Source organism: Salmo salar, chromosome 21 (assembly GCF_965601325.2).
Source record: "Salmo salar chromosome 21, fSalSal1, whole genome shotgun sequence".
Taxonomy (NCBI): Eukaryota; Metazoa; Chordata; class Actinopteri; order Salmoniformes; family Salmonidae; genus Salmo; species Salmo salar.
This window is the reverse complement of record NC_138311.1, coordinates 49,450,934-49,474,972: the sequence shown is the minus strand read 5'-3', so window position 1 is coordinate 49,474,972 and position 24,039 is coordinate 49,450,934. Positions and strand designations below refer to the sequence as shown.

General features: G+C 41.3%; 1 protein-coding gene and 1 pseudogene across 1 annotated transcript; both read left to right on the top strand.

The window, feature by feature from the left end:
• The first annotated feature begins 7,588 nt into the window (after window positions 1-7,588).
• On the top strand, window positions 7,589-17,161 carry LOC106582423 (L-dopachrome tautomerase-like; annotated as a pseudogene).
• A 1,362-nt stretch (window positions 17,162-18,523) lies between these two features.
• On the top strand, window positions 18,524-23,354 carry LOC106582441 (L-dopachrome tautomerase). Its single transcript, XM_014165555.3, has 8 exons — window positions 18,524-19,042; window positions 19,392-19,691; window positions 19,960-20,060; window positions 20,152-20,318; window positions 21,598-21,783; window positions 21,918-22,059; window positions 22,475-22,676; window positions 22,814-23,354. Exons 1-8 carry the CDS (start codon window positions 18,724-18,726, stop codon window positions 22,984-22,986), a joined length of 1,590 nt encoding a protein of 529 aa, XP_014021030.3. The 5' UTR covers window positions 18,524-18,723; the 3' UTR covers window positions 22,987-23,354.
• Window positions 23,355-24,039: the final 685 nt, after the last annotated feature.

Genomic DNA, 24,039 nt, shown 5'->3' with positions numbered 1-24,039 from the left:
TATTTCATGGTGTGTTTAGGAAAGCATCATGAAGGCAACTTAGGTGGCTTGGTCGATCATGCCTCTGAACAAAGACCAGAAACACAATACTGCCCCCTGAAGTCAATTAGACGTACTGCAACCAGCCCATTAGAGGGCTGGTTCAAATCAAAGGACACAGCTGCTCCTCCATATAGACTGTAGGTGCTGTATTTATTATTGATCCCCATTAACTGCTTCCAAGGCAGCAGCTCTCCCTGGGGTCCAGCAATATTAAGGCAGTTTATACATGTTTTAAAAACATTTTAGACATTACAATACATTCACAACACACTGTGCGCCCTCAGGCCCTACTCCACCATTACCACTTATCTACAGTACAAAATCCATGTGTACGTGTATGTGTATAATGTGTATGTTATAGTGTGTGTGTATGCATGTGTCTGTGCCTATGTTTGTGTTGCTTAACAGTCCCCACTGTTCTATATGTTGTATTTTTATCTGTTTTTTAAATATAATTTTACTGCTTGCATCAGTTACCTGATGTGGAATAGAGTTCCATGTAGTCATGGCTCTATGTAGTACTGTGCGCCTCCCATAGTCTGTTTTGGACTTGGGAACTGTCAAGAGACCTCTTGTGGCATGTCTTGTGGGGTATGCATGGGTGTCCGAGCTGTGCGCCATTAGTTGTAACAGACAGCTCGTGCATACAAGTAGTGAAGTCAATCTCTCCTCCACTTTGAGCCAGGAGAGATTGACATGCATATTAATAATATTAGCTCTCTGTGTACATCCAAGGCCCAGCCATGCTGCCCTGTTCTGAGCTAATTGCAAGTCCCTTTTTGTGGCACCTGACCACACGACTGAACAGTAGTCCAGGTGCGAAAAAACTAGGGCTTGTAAGACCTGCCTTTGTCACGTCCTGACCATAGACAGCTGTTATTTTCTATGGTAGAGTAGATCAGGGCGTGATAGGTTATTTTTCTAGTTTAGATTTTCTATGTTGTTATGTTCTAGTTTTTGTATTTCTATGTTGGGCTTTTTTTGGGATGATCTCCAATTAGAGGCAGCTGGTCATCGTTGTCTCTAATTGGAGATCATACTTAAGTAGTTGTTTTTCCCACCTGGGTTTGTGGGAGATTGTTTTTGAGTTAGTGTATGTTGCACCTCTTCGTCACTGTTTGTTGTTTTTGTTCTTTAGTTTATTTGTGTATCTTGCATAGTTTCACAGTTCAAAAAAATATGTGGAACGATACACACGCTGCACTTTGGTCCGCTCCTTCCGACAAACGACGTGACAGAATCTCCCACCACCAAAGGACCAAGCAGCGTGCCCAGGAGGAGCAGGGATCCTGGGCTCGGGAGAGAAGAGAGTGGAGGATATCCTGGACCTGGGAGGAGGTAATGGCAGGGGGCAAGACCCTGCCATGGAAGCAGGCGGAGATAGCGAGAGAGGAACGGCGACAATACGAGGAACTAGCACGGCAACGACGGAAGCCCGAGAGACAGCTCCCCCCAAAAATTTGGGGGGGGCACACGGGGAGATTGACGGAGTCAGGTTGTAGACCTGAGCCAACTCCCCGTGCTTACCGTAGGGAGCATGTGACCAGTCAGGCATCGAGTTATGCTGTGATGAGCACTATATCACCAGTGCGCATTCATAGCCCGGTGCGATCTGTGCCTGCGCCCCGCATTTGCCGTGCTAGAGTGGGCATTCAGCCAGGACGGAGTGTGCCGACTCAGCGCTCCTGGTCTCCAGTACGCCTCCTCGGTCCAAGATATCCTGCGCCAACTCTAGCACTGTGTCGTCAGTACGTCTTCACAGCCCAGTTCGTCCTGTGCCAGCGCCCCGCACTGAGCATCCAGCCAGGACGGGTTGTGCCAGCCATACGCTTCAGACCTCCGGTGCGCCTCCACGGTCCAGTATATCCTGTCCCGGCTCCTCACACTCACCCTGAAGTGCGTGTTACCAGTCTGGCGCCACCTGTGCCAGCCCCAATCATCAGGCCTCCAGTGCGCCTGCACAGTCCGGGGTGTCCTGTTCCTGCTCCCCGCACTCACCCTGAGGTGCGTGTTACCAGTCTGGCGCCACCTGTGCCAGCCGCATGCACAGGCCTGCTACTCAGGCCCAGTAGCTAGGATATGCATATTATTAGTAGATTTGGATAGAAAACACTCTGAAGTTTCTTAAACTGTTTGAATGATGTCTGTGAGTATAACAGAACTCATATGGCAGGCAAAAACCTGAGAAAAAATCCAAACAGGAAGTGGTTTGTAGTTTTTCAAGTGATTGCCTATCCAAACTATAGTCATTTGCACTTCCTAAGGCTTCCACTAGATGTCAACAGTCTTTAGAACCTTGTTTGAGGCTTCTACTGTGAAGTGGGGGAGAATAACAGCTCATTGAGTGAGAGGACTGCCAGTAGGGCATGAGCCTCAGCCATGCGCGCTCACGTGAGAGGTAGCTCAGTTCTATTGCATTTCCGAAGACAAAGGATTTCTCCGGTTGAAACTTTATTGCAGATTTATGATAAAAACATCCTAAAGATTGGTTCTATACATCGTTTGACATGTTTCTACGAATTGTAATGGATTTTTAAAAAGTTTTTGTCTGACCTGCGCGTCGTGAATTTGGATTTGTGAACTGAAGGCACGAACAAAAAGGAGGTATTTGGACATAAAGGATGGACTTTATCGAACAAAACAAACATTTATTGTTGAACTGGGATTCCTGGGAGTGCATTCTGATTAAGATCATCAAAGGTAAGTGAATATTTATAATGCTATTTCTGACTATTGTTGACTCCAACATGGCGGATATGTTGTATGGCATGTTTTGTGTCTGAGCGCCGTACTCAGATTATTGCATGGTGTGCTTTTTCGGTAAAGCTTTTTTGAAATCTGACACAGCGGTTGCATTAAGGAGAAGTTTATCTAAAGTTCCATGCATAACACTTGTATTTTCATCAACATTTATGATGAGTATTTCTGTAAATTGATGTGGCTCTCTGCAAAATCACCGGATGTTTTAGAGGCAAAACATTACTGAACATAACGCGCCAATGTAAACTGAGATTTTTGGATATAAATATGAACTTTATCGAACAAAACATACATGTATTGTGTAACATGAAGTCCTATGAGTGTCATCTGATGAAGATCATCAAAGGTTAGTGATTCATTTTATCTCTATTTCTGCTTTTTGTGACTCCTCTCTTTGGCTGGAAAATGGCTGTGTTGTTTTGTGTATAGGCGCTGACCTAACATAATCATATGGTTTGCTTTCACCGTAAAGCCTTTTTGAAATCAGACACTGTGGCTGGATTAACAAGAAGTAAAACTTTAAAATGGTGTATAATACTTGTATGTTTGAGGAATTTTAATTATGAGATTTTTGTTGTTTTGAATTTGGCGCCCTGCACTTTCACTGGCTGTTGTCATATCGATCCCGCTAACGGGATTCCAGCCATAAGAAGTTTAAGAGTGTGCTCCTAATCTCAGCTCGTTACCTGTATAAAAGACACCTGGGAGCCAGAAATCTTTCTGATTGAGAGGGGGTCAAATACTTATTTCCCTCATTAAAATGCAAATCAATTTATAACATTTTTGACATGCGTTTTTCTGGATTTTTTTGTTGTTATTCTGTCTCTCACTGTTCAAATAAACCTACCATTAATATTATAGACTGGTCATTTCTTTGTCAGTGGGCAAACCTACAAAATCAGCAGGGGATCAAATACTTTTTTCCCTCACTGTAGACACACTGGCATTACTCAAAGCCAGTGGCATGTCATTAGTAAAAATTGAAAATAGTAAGGGGCCTAGACAGCTGCCCTGGGGAATTCCTGATTCTACCTGTATTATGTTTGAGGCTTCCATTAAATAACACCCTCTGTGTTCTGTTTGACAAGTAAATCTTATCCACAAAATATAGCAGGGGGTGTAAAGCCATAACACATATGTTCTTCCAGCAGCAGACTATGATCGATAATGTCAAAAGCCGCACTGAAGTCTAACAAAACAGCCCCCACAATATTTCTATCAATTTCTCTCAGCCAATCATCAGTCATGTGTGTAAGTGCTTGTTGAATGTCCTTCCCTATAAGCATGCTGAAAGTTTGTTGTCAAATTTTTTACTGTAAAATAGAATTGTATATGGTCAAATACAATGTTGTTCAAAAAGTTTACTAAGAGTTGGTAACAGGCTGATTGGTCTGCTATTTGAGCCAGTAAAGGGGGCTTTACTATTCTTAGGTAGCGGAATGACTTTTGGGGTGGCAATAGGGGTGGCAATATCATCCACTATTATCCTCAGTAATCTCTCATCCAAATTGTCAGAACACAGTGGCTTATCATTGTTGATAGACAACAATATTTTTTTCACCTCTTCCACACTCACTTTACGGAATTCAATATTACAATGCTTGTCTTTCATAAGTTGGTCAGATATACTTGGATGTGTAGTGTCAGAGTTTGTTGCTGGCATGTCATGGCTAAGTTTTCTAATCTTGCCAATGAAAAAATCATTGCCTAAGTTTCCACTAATTACTATAGCCACAAAGTCAAAACTGTCTAAATTGTGAAAATGTATGAAAACAAAAATGTGCTTTTTGGTCTTAATGTAAGGTTATGGAGGCATACGGTTAGCAGTGTGGTGAAGGTAAGGATTAGGTTTAAAATCAAATATTCAGAAATAAATTGTAGAAATAGGCGAGGTTTATGCCTTTGTGATTGTGGTAACTTGTGATGACCAGGCACAACTCTGATATAAAGTTGTTGTTTTTTTCAAAGATGCCAGATTGTCACGTGTCCTTCTTATATCAGTACTCTTGTAACAATCTTATCACTACGAAACTTCTATTCGATCAAATAAGCCAGATGTAGCAAATAAGCCCTTAAATATTTTGTCAACCAAATTCGACACTCTCACATTGACCTCCATACAAAAACTCCTCTCTTGGTGAAAGAAAAAAAATGAAGAGCGCCATCTGCTGGAGAAGACAGATTTTGGCCACAGTTATCTCTCGTCTCGCTTCTTCCTCTCTGTTCAGAGTACTGGTTTAAATCAGGTGATTCAGCTGCTCCTCCAATCAGTTCTTCCCGTTTTCAGACAACTGAGCTCTGTTTTCAGTGAATGAAACCGTGCTCTCCATTACCATTAGAAAAGACCCTCTTTCTCCCAACCAACACATTATATTCCTTCAAATGTGTGCAGAGCACAACACACTGGACATAATATTCGCATAGCCATTAAGGAAATGGGTGCATTTTGCCATCAACATGGTAATGAGTAGATCATTTTACAAATTAAACACATTACCTCCTGTGATGTCTTTTGAAATATTATTAAAGGAGAATGTCAATTTGCAGCACTTCAAAGGTTGAGCAGCACTTTCCCTTCACGCAACGCTGGCCTTTCATTTGGAACTTTCCATTTTAGAATAGTGCCACTTCCATTGGGGCTGATACAGAGGACTCTCGACACAACCGGGCAACATTGTCTCCCAAACAAAAGACGACAATACACTGCATGCATATTCCACGCCGGTGCAAATGGCAACTCGAAAAATCAACAGCGCTCAAATTGTTCTCATACAATGTCCAATCACTCAGTGCAAAATCAAAGGGTAATATTAAATTAATACTGGGAATTAGGTTGAACAAATGGAAAGGATAAAACCCATACTTCCTTATCTACAATTTTAGAGGGGATTTACATATACACAATAGAAGCATACTTTTTGATAGAATAGAGTATATGTATCCAAAAACAAGAGCGAAAGCAGAGGGAGACCAATATAAGGGCCATACTGGGTTTTCTCTATCCAAATGCTTATGGAATCTTCCTTTTCATATGGCAGATAATGTTTCAATTGCACCTCCTTCTGCTACATTTCTGCCACAAAAAAAACTAATGAAAGACACAAGGCATGATTTTCAAGAACTGATCAATCCATTTCTAGGAATCATCATCATTCTTGTGCTCATAATAGGTCCTAAAAACACTTTCTGAATATTTCCTGTGTTTTCTTAGAATTTTGTGTAACTTCAGGACATCAGGGACAGTTTAGGTCTCGGTAGGTGCCAAATCTCAGGAAAACAACGTATACATTTTAAGTTTGAATAGAACCCATTTACCTGCATATACTGCTACTTTCTAAAGCTATCGCAGGACAAAATGGTATCATATTACCTTGTAACAATGGAGTGCTGGACTACAGTGACAAGCGGCACATAAGAATTCACTTATACCGCTGTACATACCCACAAATACTATTTTCAAGAACACTTGCCGCCATAGTGTTTCAGGGAGCTGATTCTGCCTCAAAGATGGCTCTCTAGCACCCCCATGTGTTCCAATGGAGGCTTCGGGGGTCTATGTGACACAAAGTTCCCATTTCACGACATGCAAAAGCTTCAGTGAAAGATATAACGTAATTAATTCAAAGTGCTCCGAAGATCTATTGAAAGGAATGTTAAACCAGCAGGATTTATTTATTTTTTGGGCCAAGAAAATGTGATTGTTTGTGGAGAGATATATCTTGAAACTGTACTTCTAGATGTAAGGAAATTGGTAATGCATTTCTAAACAGGATATAATGTGTATTCTGTATGAAAAGATACATAATGAGAAACATATGCACACAGTCTAAAGTTGTTTTGTTAAAAAGTGCATACTCATGGTGGTTTGGGAAACATTCAGTTGAACACATGATTTCAAAAGAGCTCCTTAGGGATCTATGAGAGGATTCCAGTGTGACTCGTACCATACCGTTGTAGAGTACAGTACATTAAAGGTTAGTCATCCATTGGATGATGTCAATTGTAAAAACAAACAAACCCTTCCTCAGATATGTACATGTACAGTTCTATATGTTAAACAGTGAAGACCAGATAACAGTAAACAGAGAAAGGTAGACTCGGATGATAAAAGTTATTTCAAATGTTCAAATTGTTTATGATGAAATTCCTACTGAACTATGCCTTTTTGCAGTAAAGGCACCAAAGTTGAGGTTGAAGTTTATACCTACTGCCAGAGGGCAGTTTTAGAAAGCAGTGGTAGAGTTGAGCGTGGTGTGAATGGTGTAATATAGCTCGCTACTGGGGTATCTCTGTGGATGAGAATGGGTATCAAATTAATGATTTGAGAAAAAAATCGCAAATTGTCTTGGAGGGCCAATACTTTTAAATTTATCTCTTACTGTGCATCTCATCTGCTACCACGTGATCTTTATTTGAGGGCGAGCATTGTGCATACATACTGACAACATTGTTATCTGGGCTCTTAAAAGACACTGTCTGGGTATTTGTATCGCTTGTCCACAGAAATCTTAGTTGGATAATTATTCCTGGAAAGAGCGGTTTAATTTCTTGTAGGCCTGCAGCCCACTGTCAATGCTATCTGTCATCATGCGGAATGGATTGGAAATTCCAAAGTGAACCTTGAAGTTTTATTTTCTGGAAAATGGGAAAGACGAAGACCATAAAATCGAATTAGTTCCATCTCTGTGTCTTATTGGAACTTATTGACCACATCATTGCTGGGAACTGGTGTACAAATACATTTTTTAGGGTGAAAGTAGAAGATTACAGCAGTGTGAAAAAGACAATGAGGGCTCTTGTGCTAGGGTTGGTCTGTTATGTGACATGGCCTGATTCTACAGAGGCTCAGTATCCGAGTGTGTAGCACGGTGGAAGGGATCGTCTCAAAGCAGTGCTGCCCTGCCCTCGGGTCTGATCCTGCTAACGTGTGTGGACTTTTATCTGGATGAGGACACCAAACCCTGGGGTGGACCAATTCGAATGAGAAACCGAGATGACCGTGAAAGGTGGCCAACTACATGTTTTAATCAAACTTGCAGGTGCTTCAGTAACTAATGAAATTATAATGTTGAAAATGTTAAACTGTACACTTCTAAGATATCTGCATTTTATAAAATTTCTTACCCACGCAAGAAATGTCTAACTTCAAGTTAAAATTCAATGTAAAAAGTGTATTAGTATGTTTTGCAGTATAGCTATAAACTATGATCTATATTTTATCCCTGTGTCTAGGTAACTTTAGTGGCGTTGACTGTGGCCAGTGTAAGTTTGGCTGGACAGGACCAAACTGTGGTGAGGAAGAACATCCACTCTGACTCCAGCTGAGCTCCAGGAGTTCCTGGATGTGTTGGACCGGGCCAAGAACACCACCCACCCAGAGTCATTGTCACACAGCACTGGCTGGCCCTGTTGGGGCCCAATGGAACCCAGCCCCAGTTCTCCAACATCTCCATCTAAGACTTCTTTACATGGCAGCACTACTACTCTGTCAGAGACACTCCTTGGGGAATGTGATCCATTACACAAAAACAAACAAGCAAACACAAACAATATATTATAAAGATAATAATTTACATGTGTACAATGTTGAACAATTTAACTTCTATGGATATGATTTCACTTCTAAGACTAGAATGTTTCATCTGGATGTCCATTCAAGCACATTGATTCTCCCGTAAAGGACCTGCCTTCATAACTTGGCACAGATACCACATACTCAGTCTGGAGAGAGACCTGCAGGTAAGAGTGTAAAGGTAAATTAATTGTTGTATTTGTCTTACACAATATGAATATGTACTTGGGAAAATGTCAGCTTCCTTGAATGCGTGTATTTGAATCTGAATAATTTGTCCTCTGCAGAGACTGACTGGCAATGAGAACTTTGCTGTTCCATTCCGGAATTTCGCCACAGGGCAGACTGAGTGTGACGTCTGTACAGATGCTCTCCTGGGGGGCACAACCCAGATGACTCCTCCCTCATCAGTAACCAGTCCAGGTTCTCCAATTGGGGGGTGGTGTGTGACAGGTCTGGAGCAATTTGTGTCACAATATTGAATGCATGCAGCTAAGCTGATTACATAAATAAATGTGTATTTTGATGGGTACTGTTTCTTAACCCAGTAATGCCAAATTCAGCGTTTCATCAAATATTTTTTTTGCATCTTTTTTGATACCTTAATGGGTCTTAAAATTCAAAATCAAATAGCTAAATGATCCTTGGTATGACCATCTTAAAACAATTCCTTATGTTAGCGTAGACTCTTGAGCAGGATTTCCCAAAACTCGGTGCTCGGGACCCCAAGGGGTGCAACGTTTAGTTTTTTTGCCCCAGAACTACACAACTGATTCAAATAATCAAGATTAGATTATATGAATATGGTGTTCAGTGTTAGGGCAAAAAATAAATATCTACGTGCATCCCTGGGTGTCCCCAGGACCGAGTTTGGGAAATGCTGCTCTAGAGTCTAAGCTAACATAAGGAATTGTTTTAAGATGGTCATACCAAGGATCATTTAGCTATTTGATTTTGAATTTTAAGACCCGTTAAGGTATCAAAAAAATATGTAAAAAAAAATATTTGATGAAACGCTGAATTTGGCATTACTGCTATTAGCCCATAGAAATGCATTGAATAACAGATTCACTATATGGAACAACAGATAATCCTTCCAAAAACGTTAAGGAAGTTTGTTCTGAAGTGTTTGTCCTACAGTTTATCTGAGAGATATAAGAAAGATCAGGAAACACATTTTTGTAAATGTATTTAACCCCTTTTGTAGGCACTAAACTATCTCCATATATACTTCTATTCATTTTCTTTAAACGGGTAACAGGGGACCATCAGACAAGTGTTGTGAGGCTTGTGGGTGTCCTAGAGCAAAACAAATCAAAAGCACAATCAAATCAAATGTTATTTGTCACAGACATTTTTAGCAGATGTTATTGCGGGTGTAGGGAAATGCTTGTTTAGAGCAGCATTCTTACTGTAAGTATTACTCTTGTCCAAATGGGATAGGGCAGTGTGCAGTGCGATGCCATCATCTGTGGATCTATTGGGGCGGTAAGTAAATTGAAGTGGGTCGAAGGTGTCAGGTAAGGTAGAGTTTATATGATCCTTAACTAGCCTTTCAAAGCATTTCATGATGACAGAAGTGAGTGCTATGGGGCGATAGACATTTAGTTCAGTTACGTTAGCTTTCTTGGGTACAGGAACAATGGTGGACATCTTGAGTGGGGACAGCAGACTGGGATCGGGAGAGATTGAATATGACCGTAAACACTACAGCCAGCTGGTCTACGCATGCTCTGATGACGCGGCTAGGGATGCCGTCTGGTCCGGAAGCCACGCTTAAATGTCTTACTCTGGTCGGCCACAGAGGACGAGAGTCCAAAGTCCTTAGGAGAGGGCCGCATCGGTGGCACCGTGTTATCCTCAAAGCGGGCGAAGAAGGTGTTTAGCTTGTCCGGGAGCAAGACGTCAGTGTCCGCGACGTGGCTGGTTTTCCCTTTGTAATCTGTGATTGTCTGTAGACCTTGCCACATACGTCTCGTGTCTGAGCCGTTGAATTGTGACTCCACTTTGTCTCTATACTGACTGTTTGATTGCCTTACGGAGGGAATAACTACACTGTTTGTATTCAACCATATTCCCAGTCACCTTGCCATGGTTAAATGTGGTGGTTTGCGCTTCAGTTTTGCACGAACGCTGCCATCTATCCACGGTTTCTGGTTTGGGTGGGTTTTAATAGTCACAGTGGGAACAACATCCCCTGTACACTTCCTGATGAACTCAGTCACCGTGTCCGTGTATAAGTCAATGTTGTTCTCAGAAGCTACCCGGAACATATCCCACTCCGCGTGATCAAAACAATCTTGAAGAATGGATTCCGATTGGTCAGACCAGTGTTGAATAGACCTTTGCAAGGGTACTTCCTGTTTGATTTTCTGCCTATAGAAAGGATGGAGCAAAATGGAGTCGTGCTCTGATTTGTCGAAGGGAGGGCGAGGGAGGGCCTTGTAGGCATTTCAAATGGGGGAGTAGCAGTGGTTGAGTGTTTTATCAGAGTGAGTACTACAGTCAATGTGTTGATAGAACTTCGGTAGCATTTTTCTCTAATTTGCTTTGTTAAAATCCCCAGCTACAATAAATGCGGCCTCAGGATATCTGGTTTCCAGTTTGCATAAAGTCAAGTGTAGGTAGCCTAGTGGTTAGAGCATTGGACTATTAACCGAAAGGTTGCAAGGTTGAATCCCTGAGCTGACAAGGTAACAATCTGTCGTTCTGCCCCTGAACAAGGCACTTAACCCACTGTTCCTAGGCTGTCATTGAAAATAAGAGTTTGTTCTTAACTGACTTGCCTAGTTAAATAAAGGTAAAAAAAATGTAAAAGTTCCTTGAGGGCCATAGTGGTATCGGCTTGAGGGGGAATATACACAGCTGTGACTATAACAGTCATTCTCTTGTGAGGTAATACGGTCGGCATTTGATTGGGAGGTATTCTAGGGGGGGTGAACAAAAGGACTTGAGTTTCTGTATGTTACCACAATCACACCATGACTAGTTAATCATATAACGTAAACCACCACCCTTCTTCCCGGAGAGTTCTTTATTCCTGTCTATGCGATGTACTGAGAACCCAGCTGGCTGTATGGACGGGGACAGTGTATCCCGAGAGAGCCATGATTCTGTGAAACAGAGTATGTTACAGTCCCTGATGTCTCTCTGGAAGGAGATCCTCGCCCTGAGCTTGTCTACTTTATTGTCCAGAGACTGAACATTAGCGAGTAATGTTCAAAGGATTACATTTGGGAAAGTCGTATTCCTAGTCTTAATGCTGGTGAGTTACCGTCGCTATTGACCTCATCCCATCAGTAGATGATGCCTGGCTATTCTTTAAAAGTGCCTTCCTCACCATCTTAAATAAGCATGCCCCATTCAATTTAAAAAAAAACTAGGAATAGATATAGTCCCTGGTTCACTCCAGACCTGACTGACCTTGACCAGCACAAAAACATCCTGTGGAGTTCTGCATTAGCATCGAATAGCCCCCATGATATGCAACTTTTCAGGGAAGTTAGGAACAAATATACACAGGCAGTTAGGAAAGCTAAGGCTAGCTTTTTCAAACATAAATTTGCATCCTGTAGTACTAACTCAAAAAAGTTCTGGGACACTGTAAAGTCCATGGAGAATAAGAGCACCTCCTCCCAGCTGCCCACTGCTCTGAGGCTAGGAAACACTGTTACCACTGATAAATCCACTACAATTGAGAATTTCAATAAGCATTTCTCTACGGCTGGCCATGCTTCCCACCTGGCTACCCCTACCCCAGTCAACTGCACGGCACCCTCCCCAGCAACCCGCCAAAGCCCCCACCATTTCTCCTTCACCCAAATCCAGATAGCTGATGTTCTGAAAGAGCTGCAAAATCTGGACCCCTACAAATAAGCCGGGCTAGACAATCTGGACCCTCTCTTTCTAAAACTATCTGCCGAAATTGTTGCAACCTCTAATACTAGCCTGTTCAACCTCTCTTTCGTATCGTCTGAGATTCCCAAAGATTGGAAAGCTGCCACGGTCATCCCCCTCTTCAAAGGGGGTGACACTCTAGATCCAAACTGCTACAGTCCTATATCTATCCTACCCTGTCTTTCTAAGGTCTTCGAAAGCCAAGTTAACAAACAGATCACCGACCATTTCGAATCCCACCGTACCTTCTCTGCTATGCAATCTGGTTTCCGAGCTGGTCATGGGTGCACCTCAGCCACGCTCAAGGTCCTAAACGACATCATAACCGCCATCGATAAGAGACATTACTGTGCAGCCGTATTCATCGACCTGGCCAAGGCTTTCGACTCTGTCAATCACCACATTCTTATTGGCAGACTCGACATCCTTGGTTTCTCAAATGATTGCCTCGCCTGGTTTACCAACTACTTATCTGATAGAGTTCAGTGTGTCAAATCGGAGGGCCTGTTGTCCGGACCTCTGTCAGTCTCTATGGGGGTGCCACAGGGTTCAACTCTCGGGCCGACTCTTTTCTCTGTATACATCAATGATGTCGCTCTTGCTGCTGGTGATTCTCTGATCCACTTCTACGCAGACGACACCATTCTGTATACTGCTGGCCCTTCTTTGGACACAGTGTTAACTAACCTCCAGACGAGCTTCAATGCCATACATCTCTCCTTCCGTGGCCTCCAACTGCTCTTAAATGCAAGTAAAACTAAATGCATGCTATTCAATCGATGACTGCCCGCACCTGCTCGCCCGTCCAGCATCACTACTCTGGACGGCTCTGACTTAGAATACGTGGACAACTACAAATACCTAGGTGTCTGGTTAGACTGTAAACTCTCCTTCCAGGCTTAGATTAAGCATCTCCAATCCAAAATTAAATCTAGAATCGGATTCCTATAGCGCAACAAAGCATCCTTCACTCATGCTGCCAAACATACCCTCGTAAAACTGACCATACTACCGATCCTTGACTTCGGTGATGTCATCTATAAAATAGCCTCCAACACTCTACTCAACAAATTGGATGCAGTCTATCACAGTGCCATCCGTTTTGTCACCAAAGCCCCATACACTACCTACCACTGCGACCTGTACGCTCTCGTTGGCTGGCCATCGCGTCATACTCGTCGCCAAACCCACTTGCTACAGGTTATCTACAAGTCGCTGCTAGGTAAAGCCCCGCCTTATCTCAGCTCACTGGTCACCATAGCAGCACCCACTCGTAACACGTGCTCCAGCAGGTATATCTCACTGGTCACCCCCAAAACCAATTCCTCCTTTGGTCGTCTTTCCTTCCAGTTCTCTGCTGCCAATGACTGGAACGAACTGCAAAAATCTCTGAAGCTGGAGACTCATATCTCCCTCACTAGCTTTAAGCACCAGCTGTCAGAGCAGCTCACAGATCACTGCACCTGTACATAGATGGGCTGTTTACAGATGGGCTATCTACCTATCTCATCCCCATACTGTATTTATTTATTTATCTTGCTCCTTTGCACCCCAGTATCTCTACTTGCGCATTCATCTTCTGCACATCTACCATTCCAGTGTTTAATTGCTATATTGTAATTACTTCGCCACCATGGCCTATTTATTGCCTTACCTCCCTTATCTTACCTCATTTGCACTCACTGTATATAGACTTTTTGTTTTCTTTTGTTCTACTGTATTATTGACTGTATGTTTTGTTTATTCCATGTGTAAGTCTGTGTTGTTGTATGTGTCAAATTGCTATGCTTTATCTTGGCCAGGTCGCAGTTGCAAATCAGAACTTGTTCTCAACTGGCCTACCTGGTTAAATAAAGGTGAAATAAAATAAAAAATACATATCCAAAAGTTCTTTACTTTGTAATAACAAAAAAAAAACATTCTGGGCTAATAATGTAAGAAGTAACACACAAAAAAAAGAAGGAAAAGTTGCTTAGGAGCTAGAAGTAGAGCTGCCATGTCTGTCGGCACCATCTTACTTGTACTGACATATACAGTACGGACATATACAGTATGTGTTCGTGAGAGACACCATTCCACAGAGGTGTGTAGCCCAAAACTGTTCGGACGCTACAGACAGAAGTTGGCAGAAGAGTCTGTACCGACTTCAGATCAGTCCTGTGTAGAGTCTCATCTTTCCACAGAGGGGTCTGGTGGCACCTTAAACGGGGAGGACGTGCTCATAGTAATGGCTGGAACGGAAAATATGAAATGGTATCGAACACATCAAACACATGGTTTTCATATGTTTGATACCATTCCATTCACTCCATTCCAGCCATTATTATGAGCCGTCCTCCGCTCAGCAGCCTCCTGTGCATAATAGCTTTGTAGGCCAAACTGTTCAGATGCTTTCAAAGTTTTTTTTGTGAAAAGGCCAATTTTCAGGATGTCTCATGTTCTGACAAACACCGCTCTAGCGCTACCGTTCACCTCAGATGCGAAAACAGACAAACAGTTCTGTGCTGACATTGCTTCCGGAGGCAGGTTGAAACTCAGTAGTGAGTGTTGCAACTGAGGACAGACAAAAAAAAAATGACAGTGCCACTGAGCTCTTCCGTAAGGCCATTCTACTGCCAATGTTTGTCTATGGAGATTGCATGGTGTGTGCTCGATTTTATACACCTGTCAGCAACGGGTGTGGCTGAAATAGCCAAATCCACTAATTTGAAGGGGTGTTCACATACACTATATATACACAAGTATCTCTAGCTTATACAGATGGATTTTGATGGGGATTTATTTATTACATTAATTCGATTTCCAGGGCCTCCGGAATGGCACAGTGGTCTAAGGCACTGCAATGCTAACTGTGCCACTAGAGATCCTGGTTCGAGACAAGGCTCTGTCTCAGCCAGCCGCAACCAGGAGACCCATGGGGCAGCACACAATTGGCCCAGCGTTGACCGGGTTAGGGGAGGGTTTGGCCGGCAGGGATGTTCTTATCCCATCGTGCACTAGCGACTCCTGTGGCAGGCCGGGTGCAATGCACGCTGACATGGTCGCCAGGTTACGGTGTTTACGCTGACACATTGGTGCGGCTGGCTTCCGGGTTAAGCAGGCGTTGTGTCAAGAAGCAGTGCAGCTTGGCTGGGTTATGTTTCGAAGGACGCACGGCTCTCGACCTTCTCCTCTCCCGAGTCCGTACGGGAGTTGCAGCGATGGGAAAAGACTAACTATCAATTGGATACCACAAAATTGGGGAGTAAAAGGGGCACAAAAAAATCTATAAATAATTATATATTTTTTTTTAATCAAAATAAATAAATTTAAAAAATCATTAAATTAAAATACAAAACATTTACAAAAATTTTTTTCTATATTTTTTTAAATAGAATAATTTGATTTACGAAATTGTAGGAGAAGGGTTAAAAATTTGTATTTGATTGTGATTGTTTCTTAATCTACAGTAACTTTCCTATTATGGTGTGTGGGTGTGTTGATGAAAGTTAGTTTCTTTGACTCTGCCTTACCGTGTGTGTGTGTGTGTGTGTGTGTGTGTGTGTGTGTGTGTGTGTGTGTGTGTGTGTGTGTGTGTGTGTGTGTGTGTGTGTGTGTGTGTGTGTGTGTGTAACAAGCGTGTGTAACAGTCTCATGTTAGAATTAGATGTTCATCCAATTTTTCTCAAATGTCAAATTTCCTGGTGTTTAAGGTTAAATTTAGCCATTAACTCCAAATTTTTAGTTTAGGGTTAAGTTTAGTAATTAACTCAATAATCTTAAGGTAAGGCATTAACTCAAAATGGTTAAGGTAAGGGTTAAGGCTTGGGATAGGCTTAAAACTAAAATCTCAAAAAACTATATCGCTGGATTCGAACATGCAACTTTTGGCCCCAGAGGCCGATGCTTACGCCACGTGATGCATCAGAACAGCCCTTAGCTGTGGTATATTTCCTGTTATAAACTGGGTAGTTTAGGTCCTGGATGCTGATTGACTGAAAAAGCATTTCATCCGTGTGTCTATCAGACAATATACTGTACCACGGAATGATGCAAAAATAGTTGTTTACTGTTCTATTTATGTCGGTAACTAGTTTATAATAGCTATAAGGCACCTCAGTAGTTCGTGTTACATGGACAATATACCACATCTGTATCCAGGCTGTATTATCGCATTGCGTCATGCTTAAGAACAGCCTTTAGCCGTAGTATATTGGCCAATATACCACACACCCTCAGGCCTTCTTGCTTAATTAATTTCTCGTGGACAGACTATGTAAACATAAATGATACCATAGATATGTCATGATACAACAGGATGTGTGAGATAACGAACAGCATTAGTTCCAGTGCATTGGAAAAATCCCGATATCTCAGGTGTTAGCATCTTTAGAATTTTGGAAAGGGAGGGGACATTTGGCCCATAGACTTGCCCTTAACTTGCAAAGAGAGAGTGGAGCTCTTCATTCCGGTTCCGAATAAAGCATCTGACCAATTACGCAAGACTTTAGTTCTGAGATTAATGGGCTATATACCACAAACTCCTGAGGTCCCTTATTGCTATTATAAACTGGTTACCAAGATAAATAGAACAGTAATTTTGTATTTTTCATACCGTGGTATATTGTCTGATATACACACAGAGGAAATGCTATTTCAGCCAATCAGCATCCACAAATCAAATTACTGTTATTTTTTATTATAATTAACCACCATGTCTTTTCTCCCAGCATGGATGACTATAACCGCCTGGTCACTCTGTGTAATGGAACCAGTGAGGGATGTATAAGGGAAGGTCAAATAGGAGGACCAACATGCTGCACCAGCGAAGACAGCATGGCTTTGAACCCTTACTTCAATACAATGGAAAGTACACAGACAACTCTTGAACTAAAGCCTAACAGGAACTAACAGTAAGCCTACAGTTTATCTGATTATGCCTCTATGCAATTTTCATGTTATTGTAATAAATGGTCCAACTGAGAAGATCAATTGAAACATAACTCAGGAAAGTACCTATTTCTTCAACATAGATTCCTGAGGGTAGAATGTTTGAGCACAGTCATTATGTCTATTCAGCTAATAATAATAACTTAGGCATGAACCTATACAGAATAATGAATACATACTGAATCATTACTAAAGCTAGTGCCTGTTATTTTCAGTGCCTGTTCCATGAATGATTTCGGACAAAAATGTAGTCTGTTTGAGAATAAAAGTGAATTCGACATCCTTTCATTCTATAGTATATTATAGTATATTTCTTTATGACAATAATTAAAGGTGTTACAATACCAGCACATTGTTTCTACTAGCTTACATTGAATTATATGTAATTTTTCGATTTAGGATATTTATTTTTAATTCAGTTTTAGATTTAAAAAAAAATCTCATTCCCTTATGTGTGTAGCTATGGTGTGATTGGCAATGTAACTTTTCACTCACCATTCAACAGTCACTTGCCAGATCATAGGTAACAGGGGGTAGGGAAAGTCTAGCTAATGACACAAGCATATCAGCTATTTCTGCACTGACGTACCAAAAATCATATGTCTTCATTGATGTGTTTGGTGCTCCTCCCACAGAACAAAGAATGCTTGTTTCTCAGAGGAATTCAACAATCAGTTGATGACTTTTTCTCAGTGGAGTATGAGAAAAATTATAGTAATACAGTATAGACACACGATATGATTAGTAGTAATCCAGTATAGACACACGATATGATTAGGCTATCATGATTTAAATGATTTAGGATTATATGTATGATATGTCATGTGATAGAGGGAAGCCAACAAGAAACCAAAAATCCTATCTGTAATTATGCAAATGTACTATCAATCAGTCTACTGTGGATTTCATTTCTGGCAAAAACAACCTCATAAATGAGAAATTACTCTCAAATACTTCCAAAAAATATTATTCATGGGTCTAACGTTGTAAACTTCATATTAGATGGGCGGCAGGTAGCCTAGGGGTTAAGAGCGTTTTACCAGTCATCGAAAGGTCACTGGTTCAAATCCCAAGTTGACTAGGTGAAAAATATGTTGATGTGCCCTTGAGCAAGGCACTTAATCCTAGTTGCTCTAGATAAGAGTGTCTGCTAAATGACTAGAATGTAAAAATTGACCTGTAGATAACTGATGGTCTAACCGACAACCCCATGCATTTTGGCCTGAGGCATTTCTCTGGTAGGAGCCAAGCTCATAGTTGTCAGGTGATTACCACGAGACCTTAATCCGTTCTGCCCAGACTTAAAGAGAGCACATGAATTGGAGGCTTTGTTAAAGTTGATGAGACCGACTGGAACACAGTCTACTCTCAGGCTGGCTCTTAGTTAACATTTATGACTGTAGCCAAATGTTGAATACACAACTTTGGAGCATTACATATTTAATTCCATGCGCTTTTGGAGGAATTAACTAATTAAGCATTGATGTGAACTGGTATACAAACTGATTTGTTAGTGGACAGACATGGACAGAAGAGGACCAGAGGTGTTGAAGACAATGAGGGCTCTTGTTCTAGGGTTGGTCTGTTATGTGACATGGCCTGATTCTACAGAGGCTCAGTTTCCTCGAGTGTGTAGCACGGTGGAAGGGATCGTCTCAAAGCAGTGCTGCTCTGCCCTCGGGTCTGATCCTGCTAACGTGTGTGGACTTTTATCTGGACGAGGAAACTGCTCCGACATCAGAGTCAGTACCAAACCCTGGGGTGGACCATATAAGTTGAGAAATGTTGATGATCGAGAAAGGTGGCCGACCAAATTCTTCAATCAGACATGCAGGTGCTCAGGTAAGTAACATGTTAATAGTGTTACATTTAAGTGTTAATAGCAAATCAGTGTTTAAAATTTCATAAAATATGTTTAGTCATTGTTAAATTATGATTATTAGGAAGACGTATGTAAAATATTTCAAGACTGTTGGGTGAACTTTGAGACCATTTAGTTAACCTAAAATTGGTGGCTGAACTGCAGGTATTTGACAATAACATATCATCAAATCAATGTATCATATTAATGTATTAGTTTCTAAAATGTATTCCAATAAGATTAATTTACAGAAACCAAATTTCTTGGCCATTCCCATAGTCTTGACTTGGTTTGGTTTATATTTTGTTTATATTCCATCCCTGTGTCTAGGTAACTTTGGTGGCTTTGACTGTGGCCAGTGTAAGTTTGGCTGGACAGGACCAAACTGTGACGTGCATAAATCCCCAGTGGTGAGGAAGAACATCCACTCTCTGACTCCAGCTGAGCTCCGGGAGTTCCTGGATGTGTTGGACCTGGCCAAGAACACCACCCACCCAGACTATGTCATTGCCACACAGCACTGGCTGGCCCTGTTGGGGCCAAATGGAACCCAGCCCCAGTTCTCCAACATCTCCATTTATGACTTCTTTGCATGGCAGCACTACTACTCTGTCAGAGACACACTTTTAGGTAAAACACCAATTTATTGTTTTCTGAAGTCATAAGCTTATAGATTCAATAAATAATATCAACAAATTATGAAATTATATTCAACCTTCAAACTAATTTCTTTTTGGTTGAAAATGAATGAAAATGAAAGACAAATGTTATAAATGACTCACTTGCTACGTTACTTACTTACTTGTTCTGAGTTATATGACTCTCTATGTACTGGAAATCTAGCAGAAGAGAACATTCAAAAGTTGCTCATAAACCACCTTATTTGTTTCTTCTGTAGGTCCAGGTCGTCCCTTCAAGGCCATTGACTTCTCCCACAAAGGACCAGCGTTCGTCACCTGGCACAGATACCACCTCCTTAGTCTGGAGAGAGACCTGCAGGTAAGAGTGGATTTGAATGCTGAGGACATGAAGAACAAAATAGCTTCAAACATTGATGAAAATAAAAGCAAAACGATCCTCTCTGCTGCAGAGACTGACTGGCAATGAGAACTTTGCTGTTCCATACTGGAACTTCGCCACAGGGCAGACTGAGTGTGACGTCTGTACAGACGATCTCCTGGGGGGGCACAACCCAGATGACTCCTCCCTCATCAGTAACCAGTCCAGGTTCTCCCATTGGGGGGTGGTGTGTGACAGGTGCGCTGTTGGACAGAAATGTGTTTAAAACATTGTAGGAAACAGATTAAGCCTAGTCCTGGAATAAAATGCATGTTTCCTGAAGGATTTCCATTGAAAGTGCTTTTTAAATCAGGCGTAATTCATGTCTAGGAAACCAGCCCTGTATGCACACTACCGTTCAAAAGTTTGGGGTCACTTAGAAATGTCCTTGTTTTTCAAAGAAAAGCAAATTCTGTCCATTAAAATAACATAAAATTGATCAGAAATACAGTGTAGACATTGTTAATGTTGTAAATGACTATTGTAGCTGGAAACGGCAGATTTTTTATGGAATATCTACATAGGCATACAGAGGCCCATTATCAGCAACCATCACTCTTGTGTTCCAATGGCACGTTGTGTTAGCTAATCCAAGTTTAGCATTTTAAAAGGCTAATTGATCATTAGAAAACCCTTTTGCAATTATGTTAGCACAGCTGAAAACTGTTGTACTGATTAAAGAAGCAATAAAACTGTCCTTCTTTAGACTAGTTGAGTATCTGGAGAATTTGTGGATTCGATTACAGGCTCAAAATGGCCAGAAACAAAGACCTTCTGAAACTCGTCAGTCTATTCTTGTTCTGAGAAATGATGACTATTCCAGGTGAAAAATTGCCAAGAAACTGAAGATCTCATACAACGCTGTATACAACTCCCTTCACAGAACAGCGCAAACTGTCTCTAAGCAGAATAGAAAGAGGAGTGGGAGGCCCTGGTGCACAACTGAGCAAGAGGACAAGTACATTAGAGTGTCTATTTTGAGAAACAGACACCTCACAAGTCCTCAACTTTCAGCTTCATTAAATAGTACCCGCAAAACACCAGTCTCAACGTTTTCAGGTTCTTGGCAATTTCTCGCATGGAATAGCCTTCATTTTTCAGAACAAGTATTGTCTGACGAATTTCAGAAGAAAGTCCTTTGTTTCTGGCCATTTTGAGCCTGTAATCAAACCCACAAATGCTGATGCTCCAGATACTCAACTAGCCTAAAGAAGGCATTAACAACATTAACAATGTCTACACTGTATTTCTGATCAATTTGATGTTATTTTAATGGACAAAAAATGTTATTTTCTTTCAAAAACAAGGACATTTCTAAGTGAGCCCAAACTGTTGAACGGTAGTGTATATAATATATCTGTGCTGTTTATGCTTTGTGCACTATGCTGGTTGTTATACTACTGGGTACATGTTCATCATGTATTTTGTACCAGACTCATTGTCCTTAAATGTTGCTTGAATCTTTTCCCCTCCCCAGCTTGGATGAATATAACCGCCTGGTCACTCTGTGTAATGGGACCAGTGAGGGACATATAAGGAGAGGTCAGATGGGAGGCGCGAGAACCAACATGAGTCTGCCGACCATGAATGATGTCAGAAGCTGTCTAAACCTCAGAGACTTTGACAACGCTCCCTACTATACTAACTCTACCTTCAGCTTCAGGCAACCGAAACTGTTCACATTGACCTGGGACCTTACACATTCACCTACAGGCTGTTATTCAATGAAGTCAAGTCGAATGAACTCTCTAAATTGCATTGTTTCTGACTTCCAAATATACTTTGTCTTCTATACAGGAATGCTCTTGAAGGCTATGACAAGCCAGATGGCGAGGCAGAGCTTGACTCCACAGTGAACAACCTGCACAACCTGGTCCACTCCTTCCTCAGTGGAACCAGCGCTCGGTCTCACTCTGCAGCCAATGACCCCATCTTTCTGGTAATTATCTAGTTCAAATCAAATGAAATTGTATTTGTCACATGCGCCGAATACAACAGGTGTAGACTTTACAGTGAAATGCTTAATTACAAGCCCTTAACCAACAATACAGTTAAGAAAAATACCTCAAGAAAAATAAGAAATAAAACTAACAAATAATTAAAGAGCAGCAGTAAAATAACAATATCGAGGCTATATACAGGGGGTACCGGTACAGAGTCAATGTGTGGGGACACCGGTTAGTCGATGTAATTGAGGTAATATATACATGTAGGTAGAGTTATGGTGTGGTTGCCTATGAGTCCATGTATTTGACTGTCATGTGAGATAATGTAAAGAATTGGTAGTTGGTCAGATTTCTGTGCAGACGATGCAACAATGTTTTACAGTTACATAACTATCTCTCTCTCTATAGGTGATCCATGCTTTCACTGACGCCATTTTTGATGAGTGGATGAGGAAGTCTGTTCCAACAAACTCCAGCTTCCCAGATGAGATGGCTCCCATTGGTCACAACAGACATTATAACATGGTGCCATTCTTCCCTCCTGTGACCAACGAGGAGATTTACGTGGCTTCTGATCAACTGGGATATTCTTATGCCATTGAACTCGATGGTTGGTGATTTCACAGATAACTTTGCAATTAAATAATCGTCATCAACTGCCGCTTGTTTTAAATGCAGGTCAATGAAATAAGAACACTTTGATAAATATCTTGTTGCATTAATTATCTTCTTCTATCCCTTCCTCAGCTACAGACGGTGGAATCGTGTTTGTGCTGGGCTCCAGTCTAGGTGGTGTTTTCCTGGGTGCCCTGGTTCTTCTACTTGTCCTGGTGCTCTACTTGCAACAGTGTAGGAAACACAGCTTTGAACCCCTTATCAAAGCAGAGTTCACCAACAAAAAGTACACAGAGGAAGCCTAGAGACTGTAGGTACATTTTGGCAGTGTTTTGCACAGCTACATAGAGTAGGCAGCCAACTAGAAAACGTAGCCAACCAGGCGTCCCCAAGCCAGGGGGGTCCGGCGGTGCTTGCTCCCCTGGACTACATTTTTTTTTCCAGAAAGAGCTCTATTTTGGTACATTCTAATGACTTGACTCCATCTGAAATACACAGTGAAATGATTGAATACTTTATAGAGTTTACCTCCAAGTTGGAAAAATGATTTGTGGTATTGTGTAGAAAGACTTTACAATTTGTATTGCTGAAAATGTATGAATTCATTGTATTGTTAGTTGTTTTGGATATTGTCTGTCTATGTCAGAGAACATTAAACCTTTTTTTAACATTCTCTTGAGATTAAAGTCTTATTTATAGTTTTGCCGCAAGATATGAATTGCCACAATGTTTGTTCTTCAAATTATATATTTTATTAAAACAGACAAATTAAGTAAATAGTCCACATTATCTAGAAAAATAAATTAAAGGTTTTGTTTTTACAGTTCTCTGTTCCCATTTTTTTCAGGTTTTCGCTCTCAAAATCACTTTTTTTCACCCTTAAAAGTCTAAGCCATAAATGCTACATAAATGCTACATGTAACAACTTAAAAGATTTTACTGAGTTACAGTTCATATAAAGTAACTCACTCAATTTAAATAAATGCATTAGGCCAAAATCTATGCATTACACATGACTGGGAATACAGATATGCATCTGTTGGTCACAGATACCTTAAAAAAGGTAGGTATGTGGAGCAGCAAACCAGTCAGTATCTGGTGTGACCACCATTTGCCTCATGCAGCACGACACGTCTCCTTCACATAGAGTTGATCAGGCTGTTGATTGTGGCCTGTGGAATGTTGGCCCACTCCTCTTCAATGGCTGTGCGAAGTTTCTGGATATTGGTAGGAACTGGAACACACTGTCGTACATGTCAATCCTGAGCATCCCAAACATGCTCAATGGGTGACAAGTCTGAGTATGCAGGCCATGGAAGAACGGTGACATTTTCAGCTTCCAGGAATTGTGTACAGAT

What these genes read in the sequence shown, in the direction of transcription:
- LOC106582441 (XM_014165555.3), top strand. Translation starts at nt 18,724, where the DNA reads ATGGACAGAAGAGGACCAGAGGTGTTGAAGACAATGAGGGCTCTTGTT. An exon ending in TCAGACATGCAGGTGCTCAG is followed by an intron (nt 19,043 to 19,391) that starts GTAAGTAACATG and finishes CCCTGTGTCTAG; the next exon opens with GTAACTTTGGTGGCTTTGAC. An exon ending in CCAATGACCCCATCTTTCTG is followed by an intron (nt 22,060 to 22,474) that starts GTAATTATCTAG and finishes CTCTCTCTATAG; the next exon opens with GTGATCCATGCTTTCACTGA.